The following is an 18543-nucleotide window of genomic DNA, read 5'->3' on the forward strand; positions in this document are numbered from 1 at the left end:
CACTTTCTACTTGGGGCATGCCTGGACAGCACATCAGCTCAAATCACTGAACCACTAAATGTTTCATTAAGTGTCTCTATTAAGAGATATTAAAACTCAATCAATCTAATCTGCAGTCACTAAAACCTTGAATATACTGTCTCCAATATGACTATGATGTGCACATAATAGCAGTAACTAAAGCAAATTTCTGGTTCCTTTGCAGTGATTCTCACTCAATTGGTTGGTTGTGATTCAGTGTCTAGCTCAACCCAGCCGCCACTTTATTAGGTACACCTTGCTTGTACTGGGTTGGCCCCCTTTTGCCCCTGAAGAACTGCCTTAATTCCTAATGATGTAGGTCCAACAAGGTGATGGAAGCATTCTTCAGAGACTGTGGTCCACATTGACATGATAGCATCACACAGTTGGTGCAGGACTGACGGCTGCACATCCATGATGCTCCCGTTCCACCACATCCTAAAGGTGCTCTACTGGATTGAGATCTGGTGACAGCAGAGACTATTTGAGCACAGTGAACCACTGAACAAGTTTGAGATGATTTGAGCTTTGCCACATGGCGTGTTGTCCTGCTGGAGGTAGGTATTCGAAGATGGGTACACAGTGGTCATAAAGGGACCGACATGGTCAGCACACTGGGGCTGCTGTGGCTCAGAGAGAGAGTGGGTCTTCCACCAGTCAGAAGATCAGCAGTTCAATCCCCGGCTCCTCCAGTCTGCATGTCGAGGTTTCCTTGAGCAAGATATTGAACCACAAATTGCTCCCAATGATGCTTCCATCGGGTGTGTGAGTGTGTTTAAAACTGAGTAGCAGGTGGCACCATGTATGGTAGCCTCGACCACGTGTGTGAATGGGTGAATGTGACTTGTAGCGTCAAATGCGCTATGAGTAGTTGGATGACTAGAAAGGCGCTATACAAATGCAGGTCCGTTTATTATTTACCATCCACAAGTAGGCTGTGGCATTTGAACAATTCTCAGATGTTAGTATGAGGCCCAAAGTGTGCCAAGAAAATATCCCCCACACCGTAACCACCAGTCAAAATTGTTAATACAAGGCAGGATGGATGGCTCATTGGATATTTATTAAGAGCATTCTCTGTAAACCCTAAAGTTGGTTGTGCATGAAAATCCCATAGACCTGGGACATCACCCATTGGTGAGCCTCACGTTTGGTATGTTGGCTATCACCATATTGGATTTTTGGAACCAGAAGTGACCCGAGGTGACTGTATTTGGACAAATTTAAAATTTGTCCTACATAAAAATGAACCCTTGTACAGTTGTCATGAACAGGGAAATGAGCTATAGAGACCAAAACTGTTTTTGTACTAGGCTGTTGACAGGTTTATTTCTGCTGTAAAGTTGGGCATTTTAACATGAGCATCTATGGGGATTGAATCAGTTTTGGAGTCAGCCTCAAGTGGCCATTATAGGAACTGCAGTTTTTAGCACTTCTTGTTGACTTCATTTCTCAGACCCTGAGATAGTCTCGCGTGACTGGCCTCCCTTACTTCGGAATGGGAGTCTGGGGACATTCATCTTTCGTTTTGTAATAGAAATGGGCGGGGATATCCAGACCACGTGACGGCATTGCCATAGGTGCGGCACATATGTTACATGTAACAGAGACGTTGCAGCTCTGCAATATAGCTGAATCAAATGAAATCATATCCATTTTAATCTATTCTTGCAATGCACTGAACACTTCCTTTTCTGTTGTACTACGGACAACAATGCGGGGAACAGCAATTCCGGTGTAGGTGGGTGTAAGGCAAAGTTAATCAGCCGTTGGTCAAGGAAGTACAGAAGTACACAGATTTGGATCCAATCACATCACTGCCGCTGGGAGCCAGCGCTAGTTCTATTACAACTTTCCTGTGGGAATGTCCACAGACGACAGAGTCAGCCACCGTGCTGACATCATTGGTGTCTGTGTAAGAGACTACCCCTGAGATTGCTGCTTTGAAAATCCCAGTAGATTAGCTGTTCTTGAAATACTCTAAGGAGCCCATCTGGTACCAACAACAATGCCATGTTCATAGTCACTTGAATCACCTTTGTTCCCCATATTGATTGCCTGATGTCAGACAGAACTGTCAACTTGTTATGCTCAGTCAACTTGAACTCAGTGGAGTGGGCAGACTGAAAGGCCTGGACCCAGGCAACCATTTTGATGCCTGGTTTGAACGTCAGCAGATCACCTTTCCCATGTCTACTTGCCTAAATGCACTGAGCTGCTGCCATGTGATTGGCTGATTAGATGTTCGGTTTGCATTGACGTATAACAGTAGTAACAACAGCACGTTATTTCCTTTGCATCAGTTCTCACTCCAGTGGTTGGTTAGAATCAAGCGTCTAGCTCAAAGAAACATTTGTTGGACAGACCAATATGGAGAAGTGAAACTAGTGTTAGTTCCCTTTTTTTTAACCCAACTCTGTACTAAAGAGCTGAGAACAATGCCTCGTCAGTCAAGATAACTGAGAGGCATCTCTTTGGGAATTCTTCTTGGATGCATCCTTCGGTTCATAACTTTATGAGAAATACAGTTTCTCTGTGAGAAAATATTCTATGTGGTGTGATAAAAGCTTACATGGTGCAATTAGGGTTGAAGACCTATACATAGGGAACCACTCTGGGCCTCATAATGTAGAGACACATTGAAACATGGGGAAACATAAAATGCAGAAGAGTCATCACTTACGTAACCTCCAGTAATGTTCCGTACTTTGTATGGCCTTCAGTGAAAGGACATGAGGATATGAGAACATCTCAATAAAGGGATGACCTTTTTATTTCTTTGTGATATTCTGTACAGTTCTACTGCTATATTTATACACACTTCTTCAAATTAAACAAAATAAATTGCAAAAAAAAGCATCAAGTCTCGGCATCCTTGACATATTATCATATGGATGAGGTGGACCATGAAATAAATAACAAGCACGCACGCACACATGCACGCACACACACCCACACAGAGAGTTTGTTGGAGAGACAAATGTGTTGAGAGTCGGGGAAAGAAAGAGAAAAATACATGTACAACACCACCCAAGAAACGTAGATTTGCACACATGCTAAAGCACCCACACATCCACGCAGGCACCTGTGTGCTGAAACACACCTTACATACGTAGATCCACAGGGGCACATGAAACAAAAGGCACTGCCAGCAGGAACAGCTTGGGCTTTGGGTGGTGGCGTAAAAACAAAGAACAGGTTTGGGTTTACTGAGAAGCATGTGCTTATGGACGACGAGCCTCATTTATCAGTATTTATATTGTATCTAAAGGGTGAAAAATAAGCCTGTGTGCGCATGAGAAATGTTTACAGTAAATGCTATGGATAGATGCATTCATTTTATGTTACATGCATGTCAAATATGTTTTCCAAAACAACCTAATTTGCAGTTGTAATGTGTTATATTACACTCAATGCATGTTTTTATACTTGATAAGTGAGGCCCAATAAGGGAGCGCTGATCACACACAGACACTCATTATAAAACACAATTCACAATATCCTCCCTGCTCTATATGAGCGCACACACATACACCCACACACACACACACACACACACACACCAACCAGTAGGAATGATACCAAAAGAATATTAATATTCATCGCAATAACAACAAAGTTAAACCTTGTCACTCTTTTCCAGTGTCTACATAATACATATGCATTGCAAACACGTCATTGGTACATCATAGCCATTATCATGAACTTTATATATTTTTCGTTTCTTTTTTTGGGGTGGAAGGTGGGGAGGTAAAAAGAAAAGAGAAGCAGAAATGCATGCCCAGCCCCAGAGCTGTGGGCCCTTCAGTAACTGCATCTACATGTGCAAAAACAGAAGCTGGTTAATTAATTTCTTTTTTACATACACCACCTTTATAATTAGATAAACTTCCAAATGTCTCTCATCCCTTTAAAATCCTCTCAATAGATCTGTCCCTCTGAGCTTTGGTGTGAAAATCCCATCACATTCAAATGCAACCCATATAATAACAGTGTAAAATCACTTTTACAATAAAGTGTAAAATCTGTGAAGGTATGTGTTTTGCCTTGCTTGGCAGTTCGTGCAAGGTTGGTTGAATCTGGATTTAGGGAGGGAAAATGGAATAACAGTTAAAGGGTAACTTTGGTATTTTTCAACCTGGATCCTATTTTCCTGTGATTTTGTGTCTAAGTGACGAATGGAGACACAGTTCCTGAAACTGGTTCGGTATTGAGCGAAAGCGCTGCGACACAGGCTGCAATGTAATGTTAAAGGGCAATCGTGCGCCATCAATTATCATCCACTTAAAGTGCTTTTTTGCCACTGACAGGCTCAGATAGTTTTTTCAAGTGTCTGACAACATTATGGAAAGGATTCCTACAGAGATAGATCTTTTTGTGAAAGAGTATGATCCTTTTTGTTTAGCCAGAAACAGCCCCAAAATCGCCACGGTCGAATCCACCAGACTCCATTTAAATAAACAGTGATTTTATCATTATAAAACACTCTTCATTCAAAGTCGACAGACACAAAATAACACTCACAAAAGCTGCCTTGGTTCCTTCTTTCACCGTTCCAGCAATCCACAACTCTAATTTGGTTGAAATGAACCCTCAGTTCACCCAGTTAGGTGTGAAAATATGCTGCCTCTATTCACTATTCACTGTTTATTTAAATGGAGTTTGGTGAGTTTGCTGACAGCAATTTCGGGTCTGTTTCTAGTAAAACAAAAAGATTCTTACTTTTTAACAAAAAGGTCTATCTTTGTAAGGATCCTTTTCATAATGTTTTCAAACACACTAATAATCTGAGCCTGACAGTGAAAGAAACAAGCACTTTTACTGGATGTTAATTGATGGCGCACAACTGCCCTTTGACGTTACATTGCAGCCTGTTTCACAGCTGTGGGCTGCAGCGCTCTCATTTAATACTGGACCAATTTTGAAATTTGTCTCCATTAGACATAAAAAACATGGGAAAATAGGGTCCAGACTGAAAAATACCAAAGCTGCCCTTTAATGTCATAAAAGAGGTTAGATTTGTGTGGTAACTGGGTCAGATTGAAGACCTTTCTGTCAGCGAAACACCTGAAAGCGTCTTCTAACATGTTGTTAAACTAGGAAATTGAAATAATAGAAACAAATAAAAAAAGCTGAGATTTTGGACAAAGTGGGCTAAAACGGGGTGTTGAAGGGTGGATTTCGGTTTCTTTCCTCCTTTAGGTTGTCTCTTTGCTCGACGCATGCTCCCTGAGAAAAATCAGAGAATGGATCTCACTTTCTTATCTTTCCATGTCTTGTTCCAGCATCCACAGCCTTTTGCCTCAAGCCTTGACTCCAAACACCTCCCTCACAAATCCACATGTTTATATTCCGGCACAAAAATAACACATCTGGTGATAACCCTATACATATATTCCAAGAAAAAAAGAACACTCAGTATGATTGTCCTTCCACCAAAGAGTAATCATGCCTTCTGTTTTACTTCTAACTCTATGTGCAGGGGGATGAGCTGAGAGAGACTCATGCATAAGTAACACTTGCAGTAGCAGTAGCAGCAGCAGTAGCAGAAGGAGAGGGAAATTTTTAAAAACACTAATGATTCATATCAGTCCCAAACGAGATCTTAAGTCAGACTTTCAGATCTTGCGTCGCTGTGATCTTTCTGTGTGTGTCCTTGGCAATGAAAGCACTGCTTTTCAAATCAGCTAGCAGACCACACACCCTGTAGCCTTTCACGTCGCTTTCAACCCCTGATTCTCTCCTCGGGGAGTGGATGTGTGGATGGTAGGGGGGCTTGTATGCGTCCTGAGAAAGGGTATGCATCTGTGTGTAAATGTACTGTATGTTTGGGTGTATGTGTGGAGGGTGGAGACAAGTTCAGCTCCGGCTCCAGTCTCTGAATAGATCACGGGTGTTGAGGGGGAGGGGGTCAACGTTCAAAGGGTCAGTCTCTCCCTGGGTTGAGGTTATAAGGTAACAGGTGAACGGGTCAGGGGTCATGTTGTTGGAGGGCCTGTTGTAGTTTCTTTCGGTACATGGTGTATTTTTGTTCCACTGCCCGCACACGCTCCGCCTCCTCTTTCTCCAGGATTACCAGGAAGTTTTGTAGCTCAGGGACAGAGAATGCATGCCACTGTCAGAGAATGAGAGAAGCTGATTATAATACCACTGCAGAAAATTTGTTTTTGTATCAAAAAGGAATGTTACCTCAGCCTTTATAAATCCCCTTTATTGCCAACTAAAGTGTGTTTGTGTGTGTTTTCTCACCTCCACCTCTCCAGTCTCATTTTCCTTGAGGACAAAGCTGAGCTGCTCTGCGTCAGGCCCTGCTATCAACCTCAGGAGAAGTGGACGCTCACATAGAGGAAGCTTCTGGAACAGATCTGGAGGAGGAAAGCACAAAGAAAAACATCATTCAGTGCTGTCTACTACACGTTTTCTGCAAATGAGCTTTCAACCAGGTGTCTTGTCCTCACCCTGTCCGTCGCGGTGCGTCTGCCTGTACAATGCAAATTTGCGGGGATTGTCCAACACCATGAACTTCTTCAGCAAGCCCTGGATGACCTCTCTGGTGGTGGTCAGAGAGCTGATGTGGATCTGCTTCACACAGTCACATGGTAGGTAGAAGGATGTTCTCTTTTCGCTCTGCGCACAGTCCGTCCCTTCAGTGTGGCCGCCTGCCTGCTTGGACGCTCCTTCTGAGCCTGCCGCCTCCACAGCGGGGACTGTGACTGGTCGACTGAGCCTCAGGTGGACCTTAATGAAACCTGTGTAGGATCCATCTGAAGCCTGGAACGCACAGAGATTAAGGGAGACAGTAAGAGATTGAAGGCATGTTTCAGTGCTGACATGTGTGTTATAACAGGACTGGAAGGAGGTACTGTATGTTGGATGCTGTATGTATGTACTGTACGCAGGTAACAGTAACATTAGCCATGATAGCTAGAAAAAAAGCCTACATTGCATGACGACGAAGCTGTTACTTTCAGTTTTCAGGTGATTTGCCAAGCTTAGTATAGATGTGGGACATGCCAGTTTCCTTAGTCATATCTGACACTCAACATTTTGGTGGTCATCTTGGTTGATTTTGATTCTATTCCAGATGCTTGACCTTTTGGACATCTTGAGAGCATATCGCATATTTTCGATGAGAGTGAGTTGGAGTCACAAAACTATCACTAAGGTTACATTTCCTTGTCTGACAACAGTGCATTCAAATACTGATTTAGACAGTGATTACAACGGCAACGATTGAAGCTTGGAGGCTTGTTTCTATCTGAATGAAAGCGAGGAAGTTATAAAAACTGGTTTCATTGTTAGTTTGACCTTAAACAGTACAGTACATTGCGCAGCGACAACAAGAAAAACTCACCAGTTTCATGCCATTTTCAGAGACTTGAGCGTTGTACTCTTCTATCCTTGTCCGCACCTCTTCTTCCGACAGGTCCTTTGTTCCTTTCTCCTCTTCCTCCTTTGTTTCTTTCTGCTGTAAATCAAAAACAGAGAGGTTGTCAGAATCAAAATATCTGGTAGTAGCAGTGTTGTGTTTTAACCAGCAGATGGTGCTGCTTCCTACACAATTTCTGTTGAAAAAAATCTTGCTTTGCTCAAGTTTATGAATAGATGTCTAAATACACCAGAATCAAGAGAAACCCTTCTACCCTGCAAACCTTTAAAAAACACAAGTGGACCCACTGACTTGTGGGCATATCAGGTGTCATATTTGGTTTGAAACAAGATTATCAAGGCTGATTCCTGCCCTACTTGTGACAACACCCTGCCACCCTCTCCTATCCTCCATCTTTGTCAACCTCAGGAGGCAAAGCTGCATCTCTGACTGACGGTGATGGAGGGATTCTTATTGCCACTACACCCTCTCTTCTTCCACAGCGGGGTTACTCGACTCCGCGGCTATACATAGGGACAGGAAATGTTGTGAATGGAGCACATCATGCATTCAGCATCACAGCACGAGGATATTGACAGGGTTGCCTCCCTCTCACTCTTACTCATTTGTCTCTGTGACTAAACAGATGAGAAAGAGGGAGAGAGAGAGAGGGAGGGAGGGAAGGAGCAATGAAAGGAAAAAGGAGGCGATGAGGAGGGAGGCAGGGAAAAAGGCGAGTAAGGGGTGAGGAATGATGAAAGAGCGGCTGCTGAGCCAGCCTTAGCAACACAGAGTTTGACTGGGTTATTTATAGTACAGTGGGATGCATGCTCTCTATCTCACAATAGCATTTTTTTTTCTTCCCTTCTCCTGTTCGTTTGCATTTTCTGGGGCAGAGGAAGAGAGAGACAATGTGTGTGTGTGAGAGAGAGAGCGAATGCAGGGCAGGAATCGTTTCTGTAGGGGAGTCCTCGGGTTGTGCGATGAAGTCACCGTTTCATTCAACACAGATGCAGTGTGCAAGAGCATGAGTGTGTCTCTGTGTATGCACACAAATAGACTGAAGGTACTAAACAACACACATACAGCACAAGTGTAGCTTAGCTCATCCTGGCTGACATTCAGCAAAAGGAGGTGACAACACTGTAGCATTTAGAGTTTCAAGGCTGTTTGAAGATAGATGCCAGGACAGAACTCTGTGTGTGTGTGTGTGTGTGTGTGTGCGTGCGTGCGTGTGTTTGCTGTTTTATGTGTCCATGTGTGAACAGGAACAGTGAAAAACAGGGGCTTCTGATTTTGCCTACCACATAGCTCATTCTTTTTGTTGCTACTTTTATCTCCTCCACACTTATCATCAGCCGCTCCTCTGTGCAATTATGGACCCACTATCATGGTATTTGTCCATGCTGTGGTGAACGCAGCTATTATTATCACAGCATGTAACAATCTGAACGATTGAGATCCCTTTTAATTAGGACATAAAACACAGTTTGAATATTTAAAGTTACAGCCCTGAGGCATCATTCCAGGAAAATATTGTAACTGCTTGCCCTGTCTTAAAGGTCCAGTGTACAAGATTTAGTGGCATCTAGAGGTGAGGACTGCAGATTGCAAGCATATGGAACTTGTCCTCGTTAGAATTCCTCAAGTCTTCATTGTTCAGGAGGTTTTCGCCGTGAGCCGCAGGGTTCTCTTTCTCTCCAAAACAAATGGACCAGGTGATTTGAACTGGTTAAAACACTGAATTAAGCAGGTTCATGTTACAAATCAGTGTTTCTCCAGTGCTGTTTTGCATGTCGGAAATGAGCACAGACTAATGTGTGCTCACCTTCTTTGTCTGACAACTTGAGAGTCAGACATTCAGGAGGTTTTTGTTGGGAGCCGAATTATCTGCGGAGCTCTCTTCCTCTCCACAATAAAAAAGGACCTGATGCTTTACGCTGATAAAAACACTGATTGTAGCAGTGCTAGGGTGGCAAATGAGAAAACATGGATCCAATCTTGAGTCAGTGTTTGGTTTATTCATTCTGGGCCACTGTAGAAACATGGCAATGCCACACGGCGGATGAGGACCTGCTCCCTACGTAGATATAAACAGCTCCTTCTAAGGTAACGATAATGCAACGAAATCAACGAAGAACACATACTTATTATATTATATTCAATTTCTGCCAATATGTCGCCCTATAACCTTCACACTGGACCTTTAACTTAAGTTTAAAAGACAGGGAAAATCCTATCTTCCTATAACGGAAGCAATTCCTAAACTTGTGGCTGTTTTCTGTCCTGTCTCAGATGTCTTGTCTTATCTTTATACCTTAAGGAAATCTGAACTATAACTGTAAATCTGATTAACCCTCCAATTGGCAGTCGTCCTTTCATGCGTGTATCTATGATGAGAATGTGTCAGTAGGCCATTCGAGCTGGACAAGACATAATATCAACATAATATAATAATCCTCAACCTCAGTCTAGGAAAAATGTAGTGAATTTGTCATCTGTACGACCACTGGCTGAACCCCATGCTTCCTTGTAGGAATCTCCAGAGCTGGACGTAGCATGTTGATCAAATTCAAAATTAATCGTCTTGGCAGTTGATATATACCCATTGATACATGGTCCAAGAAATTTAAAGTGACATCATACAGTTTGAGTAGCCTTCTTTAATCCTTACATTTGTTCATGTCGTTCCCCATCTTCATTACCATTACCACACAGGCCTCACAATCATGCTGCTGCCATTTATGGCAGTAATTCTGAATTAAGGACAGGGTCTGTGCCATCCTAACTTCACTTGAGTAATCCCTAAAATAGATAGCTGAATTCCTATCCTAAGATCAGATTTTTTCAAAATGCAGTTAGGAAACATGTTTCTGTGATAACAAAAATCCTAAATGTCATCCTAAACGGAGATAAGATAGGATTACAGAGTTTCTGTAATAAGACCCCTGGTTCTGTGTCTCCACAGACTCATGAATACATAATAATATAAAAACCCATACAGTTTTATAAAACTCTGGTGGTTAAACATTAAGCATGTACGGCAAAATCAAGGATTAAGAAAAGACTCTGAGGGATACAGAGAGTTGACTTGTATCCAAGATTCCTCCCAAGTCTACGGCAACAAAGTGAAAAGAACCTCGCAGGAATTCCTGCGTTTGTATGCATGTTTCTAAATGTATCAGAGGCAGTGCCCTGCCCTCCCTTTCTGCATACCAGTGAGAGTGGTCAGGGGACAATAGAGCAGGACAATAGAGCAGTTTCCGCCCCTGAGAGTTCCACAAAGTCCTGGGACACTGCCTTGCTCGGACCAGGTCACAAGGGAGCAAATAGCCAGCAAGGCACAGAAACAGAGACAGATGTGAACACTGAAGGGTTTGCACAGTCTGTGCTGTGATGAGGGGCTGACACCTTGGTCAACTTGATGAAAAATATGACACAAAAATCATCTACATTCCCCCACTGCATCTGTGGTTTCAGAGCTCTATTCTAACAGGTTCAAGGATCTTAATTTTAACTCAGCATACCCAGTTCTAGGCACGGAGCATCCAGACAAAAATGTACCTGATGACACAAGTTGAAGTACAAATGTGCTCTCTTCACTGAAAGAATACGACAACTAAGGTTCATCTTTACCTAGAAAACACAGGCCTCTGGCAATAAGTACCAACTGAATGACTGATCAGTGTCTGTCTGATAATAACAATATTACAGGTGACAGGTCCAGGTCAGCTGATCCAGCTTTATGGTGTGATTCAGACAGATGTAAAGCAGCTTAACGTGTGTAAGATATCTAGGACTGTTACATAAGGGGCGCACACATATATGTACACATGCCACACACACGCGCACACACACCCCTCAGGGTGACATGATGCTCTCACTCTGATGAGATCAGACAAGTGAGGTCATGTCACTGCTTGAAATGTTGCAGTAAAAACTAACCTGACCACCTTTTTGTAAACTTGAACTGACTGTTGACTTCAGTCAAACCTGCGTGTGTGTGTGTGTGTGTGTGTGTGTGTGTGTGTGTGTGTGTGTGTGTGTGTGTGTGCGCGATTGACATCATGATCTTCAGGTAACTCTAGTCTTCGAGATCTATTACAACTGGCCAAGATTGAGTAGACGGCCCATAATGTCAGAACTTAACTAGCAATACTCAAATAAATAAATAAATAAGCAAAAAAATGAAGACAAAATTCACACACACACATCTCCCTGTTCATCTGTGTTTGTGAGGACCATCACTGACATAATGTATTCCCTAGTCCTTTACCCTAACCTTAACAATCACAGCTAAATGCTTAATCTCAACCCTTGCCCTAACCTCAACATAAATCCCTCAAACTGGCCTTTGAAGAAGTGAGGACTGGCCAAAATGTCCTCACTTTCCAATAATGTCCTCACTCTGTTGAGTTAAAATGTATTTCGGTCCTCAACATGTAGCAAGTACGAGTATACATACGCACACACACTGATAACAGTGTATGCGTTAGCACAACCCCTTTACTGGGTCAAGTGTCGAGGAGAAGAAGCTTGATGGAGAACACACGCTGATTCTATTTCACAGCTCAGAGATCGCTGTGTGCCAGCACAGCCAGCAGTACACACACAAACGCACACATACACACAATTAGCATATCAGACTGTGTCAATACGAGATTACAAGTGAGGTATTTTGATGTTGTATCTGATCGCAGTGGTGCTAATCTAACTGCTTTATATAGTGTTATAATGTAAAGCTATGCATCATATTTAAAAGTTTATGTTTTTTATGTCTAGTTTTTATCTGCGAAATAAACTAGTGCAGTGGAGTGAAAATATCAAACATTTTCATCGGAATTGTAGTGGAGAGAAGGTGTAGAAAAAAACTGAAATACCAGTACTTTATAAGTGTATGTGATACAGTACAGTTCTATATTAAGTGCCATATTCAGTCCACCTCCACACTTTGTTTCCACAGCATTGCTTGATGTGTGCAGTACATGAGACACTGCAGAGGGTTATTATGTGAATGTGTATGTGAAAACGCTTTTTGTACAAAAGCGATGCAACTCATTCATTTTCACTGCATCAAAAAGCAGAGCAGGACAAACTGAGCATACCCCCTGCTCATCACAGTGGCACACACACACACACACACACACACACACACACACACACACACACACACACACACACAAAACACATTAAAGCTGGCTGGCTAATCTGGAGCAAAAGGCTCAGCTCTGGAAATAATTCATAAAGAAAAGAGGATCTGGACTCCCCTTCTGCTGTTTTGATGAATGTAAGTATCTCCTTGTGTGTCTGTGGACATAAATGCACACATACATGGGAGCAGACTTTACACAGAGACACATTTTGAAATCTTTGTACACAATATATATGACAATGTGTCTCACAGGATGCCACAATGATCTTTACATTTCCTTTTCATATTCAAATACAGGAAATAAGCAGGACACTTTCACTGCATGGCTACTTTTAATAAGTCTAAATTCAAGAGCCATGTTTGATAGCTGCCTGTACTGATATGCTAATATATCAAACCATTTTTCTTTGGCTGCGTAGTGCCAGAGAAATCAGGCACCATCAGCTGGCAGCCCAGACAAGCTAACCCCAATACCCTTCTGTCTCAGCAGCACGGCGGCAACCCTAACTCCACACGCTGACAACACAGCTGGTCAATTATTCAGAGATTATACCTTCTCCAAGTCAGACACCAAAGGCACTGCCAGGACAAGGACAGCAAGAAGAGGGCTGAGCATGTTTTACATGGATGCAAATGACTGTGTGTTGTTTTGAGAATTTCATCTCCTGGCTTTTTGTGCAACCAGAAACAGGCCGAGTCCACACATACACAGATATGAAAACATAGCTTTGTCTATGTGTTTTGGCCTTTCATCCACATCAACCTGTGTTTATCTCACTGAAAATACACCTTTAATAAAACTCCACGAAGGGTGAAGATTTTCAGAAACTGTTTTCAGCGTTAACGTGTGGACAGGGAGCTTTTTCACTTTAAATGTCAGAGTGTTTCCTCCTATGTGAGATGACACAAATGAGGTGACATTTTGTACAATGGCGGATGTAACCACAGTAGTGCTGGCTCTAGCCTTGCTTACAGCACCTGCATGTTACATGTTTACACTTAAATGTACAGTTATGTTTCCACTATACTGAGAAACAGAGGCGTCAAAATGTGCTACAGAGGTCAATGCTCCAGGTGGCCATCTGGTAAGACTTTTTTTCAGGCTTCTGATTGGCTGGCATCTTCTTATCGTTCTTTGCATGGCTTTAGGGTTAAGGTTACATTGCTGTCTATTGGTTTGGCATGCTCTTGACAGACCTTTAATTGTGTTTTGCATTTTCATTTGGACAGAGATAGTTTTATATCAGCAATTTTTTTGAGAACAAATGAGTGAAAAACCCCGTTTTCAAGAAATAACCATGTTTGTATGGACTAGGCCACACTTTCTTATTTTCTATCTGCTTCACTCCCCTCTCCTTTCCCTACAGAAAATCATTCAATCTCCTGCTGTGCATCTTGGGACAAGCCTTAACAACACACAAGTAGCACCTTACACCCCGCAGTGCCAGTAATACTGTACTGGAGTTTTAGTATCTGACACAATTATGTGTGAGGTAATTAAATGTACAGTGTGTGCCAACAAAACCACACGTTGCTATGGTAACTGGGAAAATGGTTTGCTACAGTCAAGTAGTTGCCCGACCCACACACAAACACACACACACACACTTGTTCTAGTGCAAAAGTATCAGCTTTGTTTCTACGGAAACCCCTCCCACGCACTGTAGAGAAGAAGCCTCTATGGAATCTGTAGGTTAACATCATTAACTCAGCACCTCTGTTGACTTTGCCAGCTTGAGATGAAACCACAAGACCTCACTCTCCGGACTATGGTGCTAAATCTATGCGAGCCACTCACATGATGAATGAGCTGCCAAAAGGCATCAAGGTTGGTGAACAAGGCTAACAGGCCGGCGGATCGATGTAACACAACAGCTGTATGGCAGACAGTAACCTCTTCCTACACTCTCACACACCTACAGGCCTGCTTAAAAATGCACAAACACCACCACTTCCTCTCCATACTTCTGCTTTTTGGTAACATGTTTTTGACATACGAGGCAGTTTGGTTCCCAGCCCAACTGAAACACCCACCATTTGACCCATCTGAGTTTGTCTTACTCTTACAGTTTCATCTGTCAGAGTGACCGTTACCCTGATTCTGTACCTTAGCTGCATGCTTGGGCTTGCGGAAGAATGAGGTCTTGGCTGTGAAGAAAGTGAAGTCTTCCTCATCCAGGCTGCAGTACCCACTGCTCATGCTGTTACTGCTGGTCATGGAAGGGGTCAGCACCGTATTGACAGTCATGGAGAGGTCCAGAGTTGGCCCCCGGCACAGCACCAAAGCAGCACGTTGACAGCTTGAGGAAGTGCTGGTTTATCTTGAAAAAAATGCAGATGTGACACTCAGCCACGATCAGAGTCCCCACGCTTCTAACTGTCCTTTACTCATCCAGGAAAAGTCAGCGCTCCTCTGCTGATGCATCCAGAAGACGTTTATGTCCCGCCTGTGAGGGCGAGACAGGTGAACTCGGCTCAGATTCGGCGCTTTGCGTGCCACCAGAGAGGGGACCAGGAAATCTGAGATCGAGCTCAGACGTGTCACTTCCTCCTGACGTGCGTGTGTGTGTGTGCTCTGACGCCGGTGTCACAAACACACCATATAGTATATGCACCTGGTCATTAGCTACATACAATACTCATACACAGTATGCAACAGTCCCATAGACACACACACACACACAGGCACACGCTGGTGTCATGGAGTCAGTTTACAGGTTGGTTTCAAGTTAACCCTGCTCACCTGAGAGTCCCTGTCACACCCGCAAACCTACACTCATAAAGGCATGCATGCAATACCACATCCTGCTTTCCTGTGTCTGTGTCTCTGTCTGTGTCTCTGTCTGTGTCTCTGCGAAGAAACAAAGCTCGGTTTCAGTTCAAGTCCGGCATGTATGTGTGTGAGCATCCATCCGTTCCTGGAGTCCAAAGTAAACAGCAGCAGGAGATCTATTGGCCGCAGCAACAAGACGCTCACAGACCCCGGCGCTGCCTCCTCTCTCCTCTTCTCCCCGTTGCTTTGGCAATACTAGCAGAGAGACGGATGCCTCCCACTCAGCCTCTCTCTCTTTCTTACACTCTCCCTTCCTCTCTTCTCCTTCCCCTCTTTCTCTTCTGTCTCTTTGCACCCGCTTTGCTCCCTCACTCTCTTGCAGCCTTGCTCAACCATCTGTGGTTGAGTGTGTTATCAGCCTGCGAGCACCCTCCCCCTTCTCCCTCCACTCTCCCTCCACTCTCTGTCTCTCTTCCTGCAAGCGACTGCACCCTGCAGAGCATGGCCACTTCCTCTTACACAGAGAGAGAGAGAGGTATGGGTGAGTCGAAAGAGAAACGCTGATGACTGAGAGATATGAAGCCTCACAGCTCCTGTTTTACATACGTAAGAGCGGCAGTGACAGGAGACAGGAGAGAGGCTGGGGAAGATGGCTGCTTTTCTAGTGAGAATCTGCTGCAGGGCGCAACGGCTTATGAGAAGCCATGGCAACCACTGTTAACATGTGGCTTTTTAGCATTGTGCCATAATTAGGGCTAATGTTTCGACACCCAAACCAATCAGGGGACCGAAATAAACCATACACGAGCTACACGAGGGGGAAGGCTCTCAGTGCTTAAGGTGAGATTAAGAAATAATGAATGATTGCCCTCTGAATGGAGATTACAGTGACCTCTAACCTTCCACTGACCCTGCAACCTGGCCCCTGACTGGCAGTGACCCCATTGTCAAAAAGCAGCTAATGCCCTTGTCACCGCTGAGATTGATGCAGCATTCGCGCGTCTGTCTGCACACGCTGTTTCTGTGTGTGCAGTATGATTTTAAAATCTACTCAGACGTGATTATAGGTAAACCTATATGGCACTGGAGGGCCGCAGCATGCAGGGGCAGTGTGTCACCCTTTCATCGGGTGTCTTTCTGTCAGGTTCGAGTCGGTCGAAGACGGATTACCTGCGGCTCTGCTCCTCGCTTCCATCAGTGTAATCACTAAGGGAGGAGGCAGCGTGCAGGGGCTGGGAGGCTACACACACATACGCATACACATGCATGCTGAACGACACTCTTGCTGGCTTCAGGTCGATGAAGCCTTGTGTGCTGCATGTGTGTGTGTGACTGCAGTAGTGTATGTGGGGTGAGACGCAGATCAATTTCTGCTGATGCACACACAGTAAGGGGTGGTAAAGATAGAGGGGAGAGAAAACACAACCACACATACTCACTCGTATACATACACACACACACACACACACACACACACACACACACACACACAGAGCTGCAGCAGTGGCTATAAAACAGAGCAAAAGGGGAGAAAGAGGACTGCAGGAAATGAACTGTCATATCTCCTCTCGTCTGCAGTATTCGTGTTCTCTCTGAACCAAACAAGAGAGTGGAGAGAGACAGGCCTTAGTCACAGAGTTCACATACCTCCAAGACAGACATCCTCAGCACTAGCTTAATTCTGACTGTCGGCTCATTATCTTTAACTACACAGTCATTACACTTAGAAAGAAGTAGCAGTGGTTAAGCTAAAAATGACTCTACAAAAAAATGATATGCCGTAATTGTTTTGCAGCAGCCTGAACTGCATTTTGAGAAGCTGCTGCCAGTAAAAGACGATTTGGTAAAATGTGCTCAACTCATCATCCTCTTCCTCACTTGCTCCAATCCTCGCCATCTCCATCGTGTTTCAGGGTAGAATGATTGTGTGTATTCGCTCACTCCGCACCGGAGTACTACCTGGCACACTACCAGGGGTCCTAATTTTGCGTTATCTGTCCCCTAGGCAAAGAGTAGCTGCCAACATTCAGCTGGGGTTATCCAGTTTTTTCTCGTGCATGAATGTGCATGTGTATGTGTGTGTGTGTTTGGACCACATTGCGTGGGTGACTGAAGCTGGGATGCCAAGAGCAGCGTGTAGGCTCCTACTCTCTCAGGTTCCTGCACACGCACACATGTGCTTACACAAAGAGTGGGCAAAGCACTATTCTGAGGATGAATTTGACATAATTACTGTATCCTGTGGCTTGTACAGTATGAGAGTATTACAGCTGAAATGATAGATTTTCAGTTGAACTTCGAAGTATTGAAATAGTGGATTACTAAATATATTCCACTAGCACACACAACAAAGTGAGAATAGGTTGACGCAGCTATGCCAAAATGTAGGTCCCAATGGAGAACAGTGATTAGCCGAGTAGTTTGCATTCATTTTAGAGAAGTGATTTCACAGTGTCACCTTTTCAGGTACCTAGTGGTCAGAGACTTTGTTAAAAAACTCTGCCACATTACCTTCTGAAAACTACCAACTGGCTGCATGACTGTATCCATAAAGCCCCTACTGAGCACAACTCCCAGATTTATACAGTCGGTGGTTTCACCTTTCTTGGATCGTCCTAAATCAAAATGGAAGGGTGACTTTGATGAAAGGACATCCACACTAAATCTGGAAATCATGCATACCCTCCATATGTGTCAGACATACATTGATCCAATTTAAAACATTTCACGGACTATATTTGTCCAGGAGTAGGCTTGCCAAGCTCTACCCAGAATTACACCCGACCTGTCACTGGTGCAACCAAGACCCAGCAACTTTTAATCATTTATTTTGGGCCTGCCCTAATATGCAACAATTTTGGATTTTAAAAACACTCTCGTACATGTGTAACAAGGTCACAGACCCAGAGGCTACACTGGAAGTTTTTGGCATTGCTCAAGAAAATCTGAATCTGTCTCGAGCCCAGGCCCCCACTGCTGCTTTCTCACCACTTATAGCAAGACGTCTCATTCTATATGATCTATTGAAAATCCAATACATACATTAAAATAATCATAGAATCATAGAAGCAGAAGAAGTGATGACATCAGGATTGAATAAATCAAAGTTATACTAAAGGGTAGGAGAGATGGTGGTGACAGAGATTAAAACAGGAGGTGAGGGAGGCCATGAGAGCGACAGAGCAGGTGAAGGAGAGATGGAGGCACATCAGATGTGATAGAGCATAC

General features: G+C 43.7%; 1 protein-coding gene across 3 annotated transcripts in view; it reads right to left on the reverse strand.

The window, feature by feature from the left end:
• Nucleotides 1–2760: 2760 nt before the first annotated feature.
• Nucleotides 2761–18543, reverse strand: part of rassf5 (Ras association domain family member 5) — a 33476-nt gene continuing 17693 nt past the window's right edge. The window contains exons 1-5 of one of the 3 annotated variants that reach the window (XM_050038123.1): nucleotides 14650–15724; nucleotides 7376–7489; nucleotides 6480–6792; nucleotides 6271–6386; nucleotides 2761–6136 (exon numbers count right to left, since the gene is read on the reverse strand). In XM_050038123.1, the coding sequence (XP_049894080.1) occupies nucleotides 5993–6136; nucleotides 6271–6386; nucleotides 6480–6792; nucleotides 7376–7489; nucleotides 14650–14790 (828 nt within the window). In that variant the 5' untranslated portion in view covers nucleotides 14791–15724 and the 3' untranslated portion in view covers nucleotides 2761–5992. Of the gene's footprint in view, nucleotides 6137–6270; nucleotides 6387–6479; nucleotides 6793–7375; nucleotides 7490–14649; nucleotides 15725–18543 lie in introns of those variants that run through there. The other 2 variants (XM_050038122.1, XM_050038121.1) reach the window with 2 other exon arrangements.

This window comes from Epinephelus moara, chromosome 24, assembly GCF_006386435.1.
Source record: "Epinephelus moara isolate mb chromosome 24, YSFRI_EMoa_1.0, whole genome shotgun sequence".
Lineage (NCBI taxonomy): Eukaryota > Metazoa > Chordata > Actinopteri > Perciformes > Serranidae > Epinephelus > Epinephelus moara.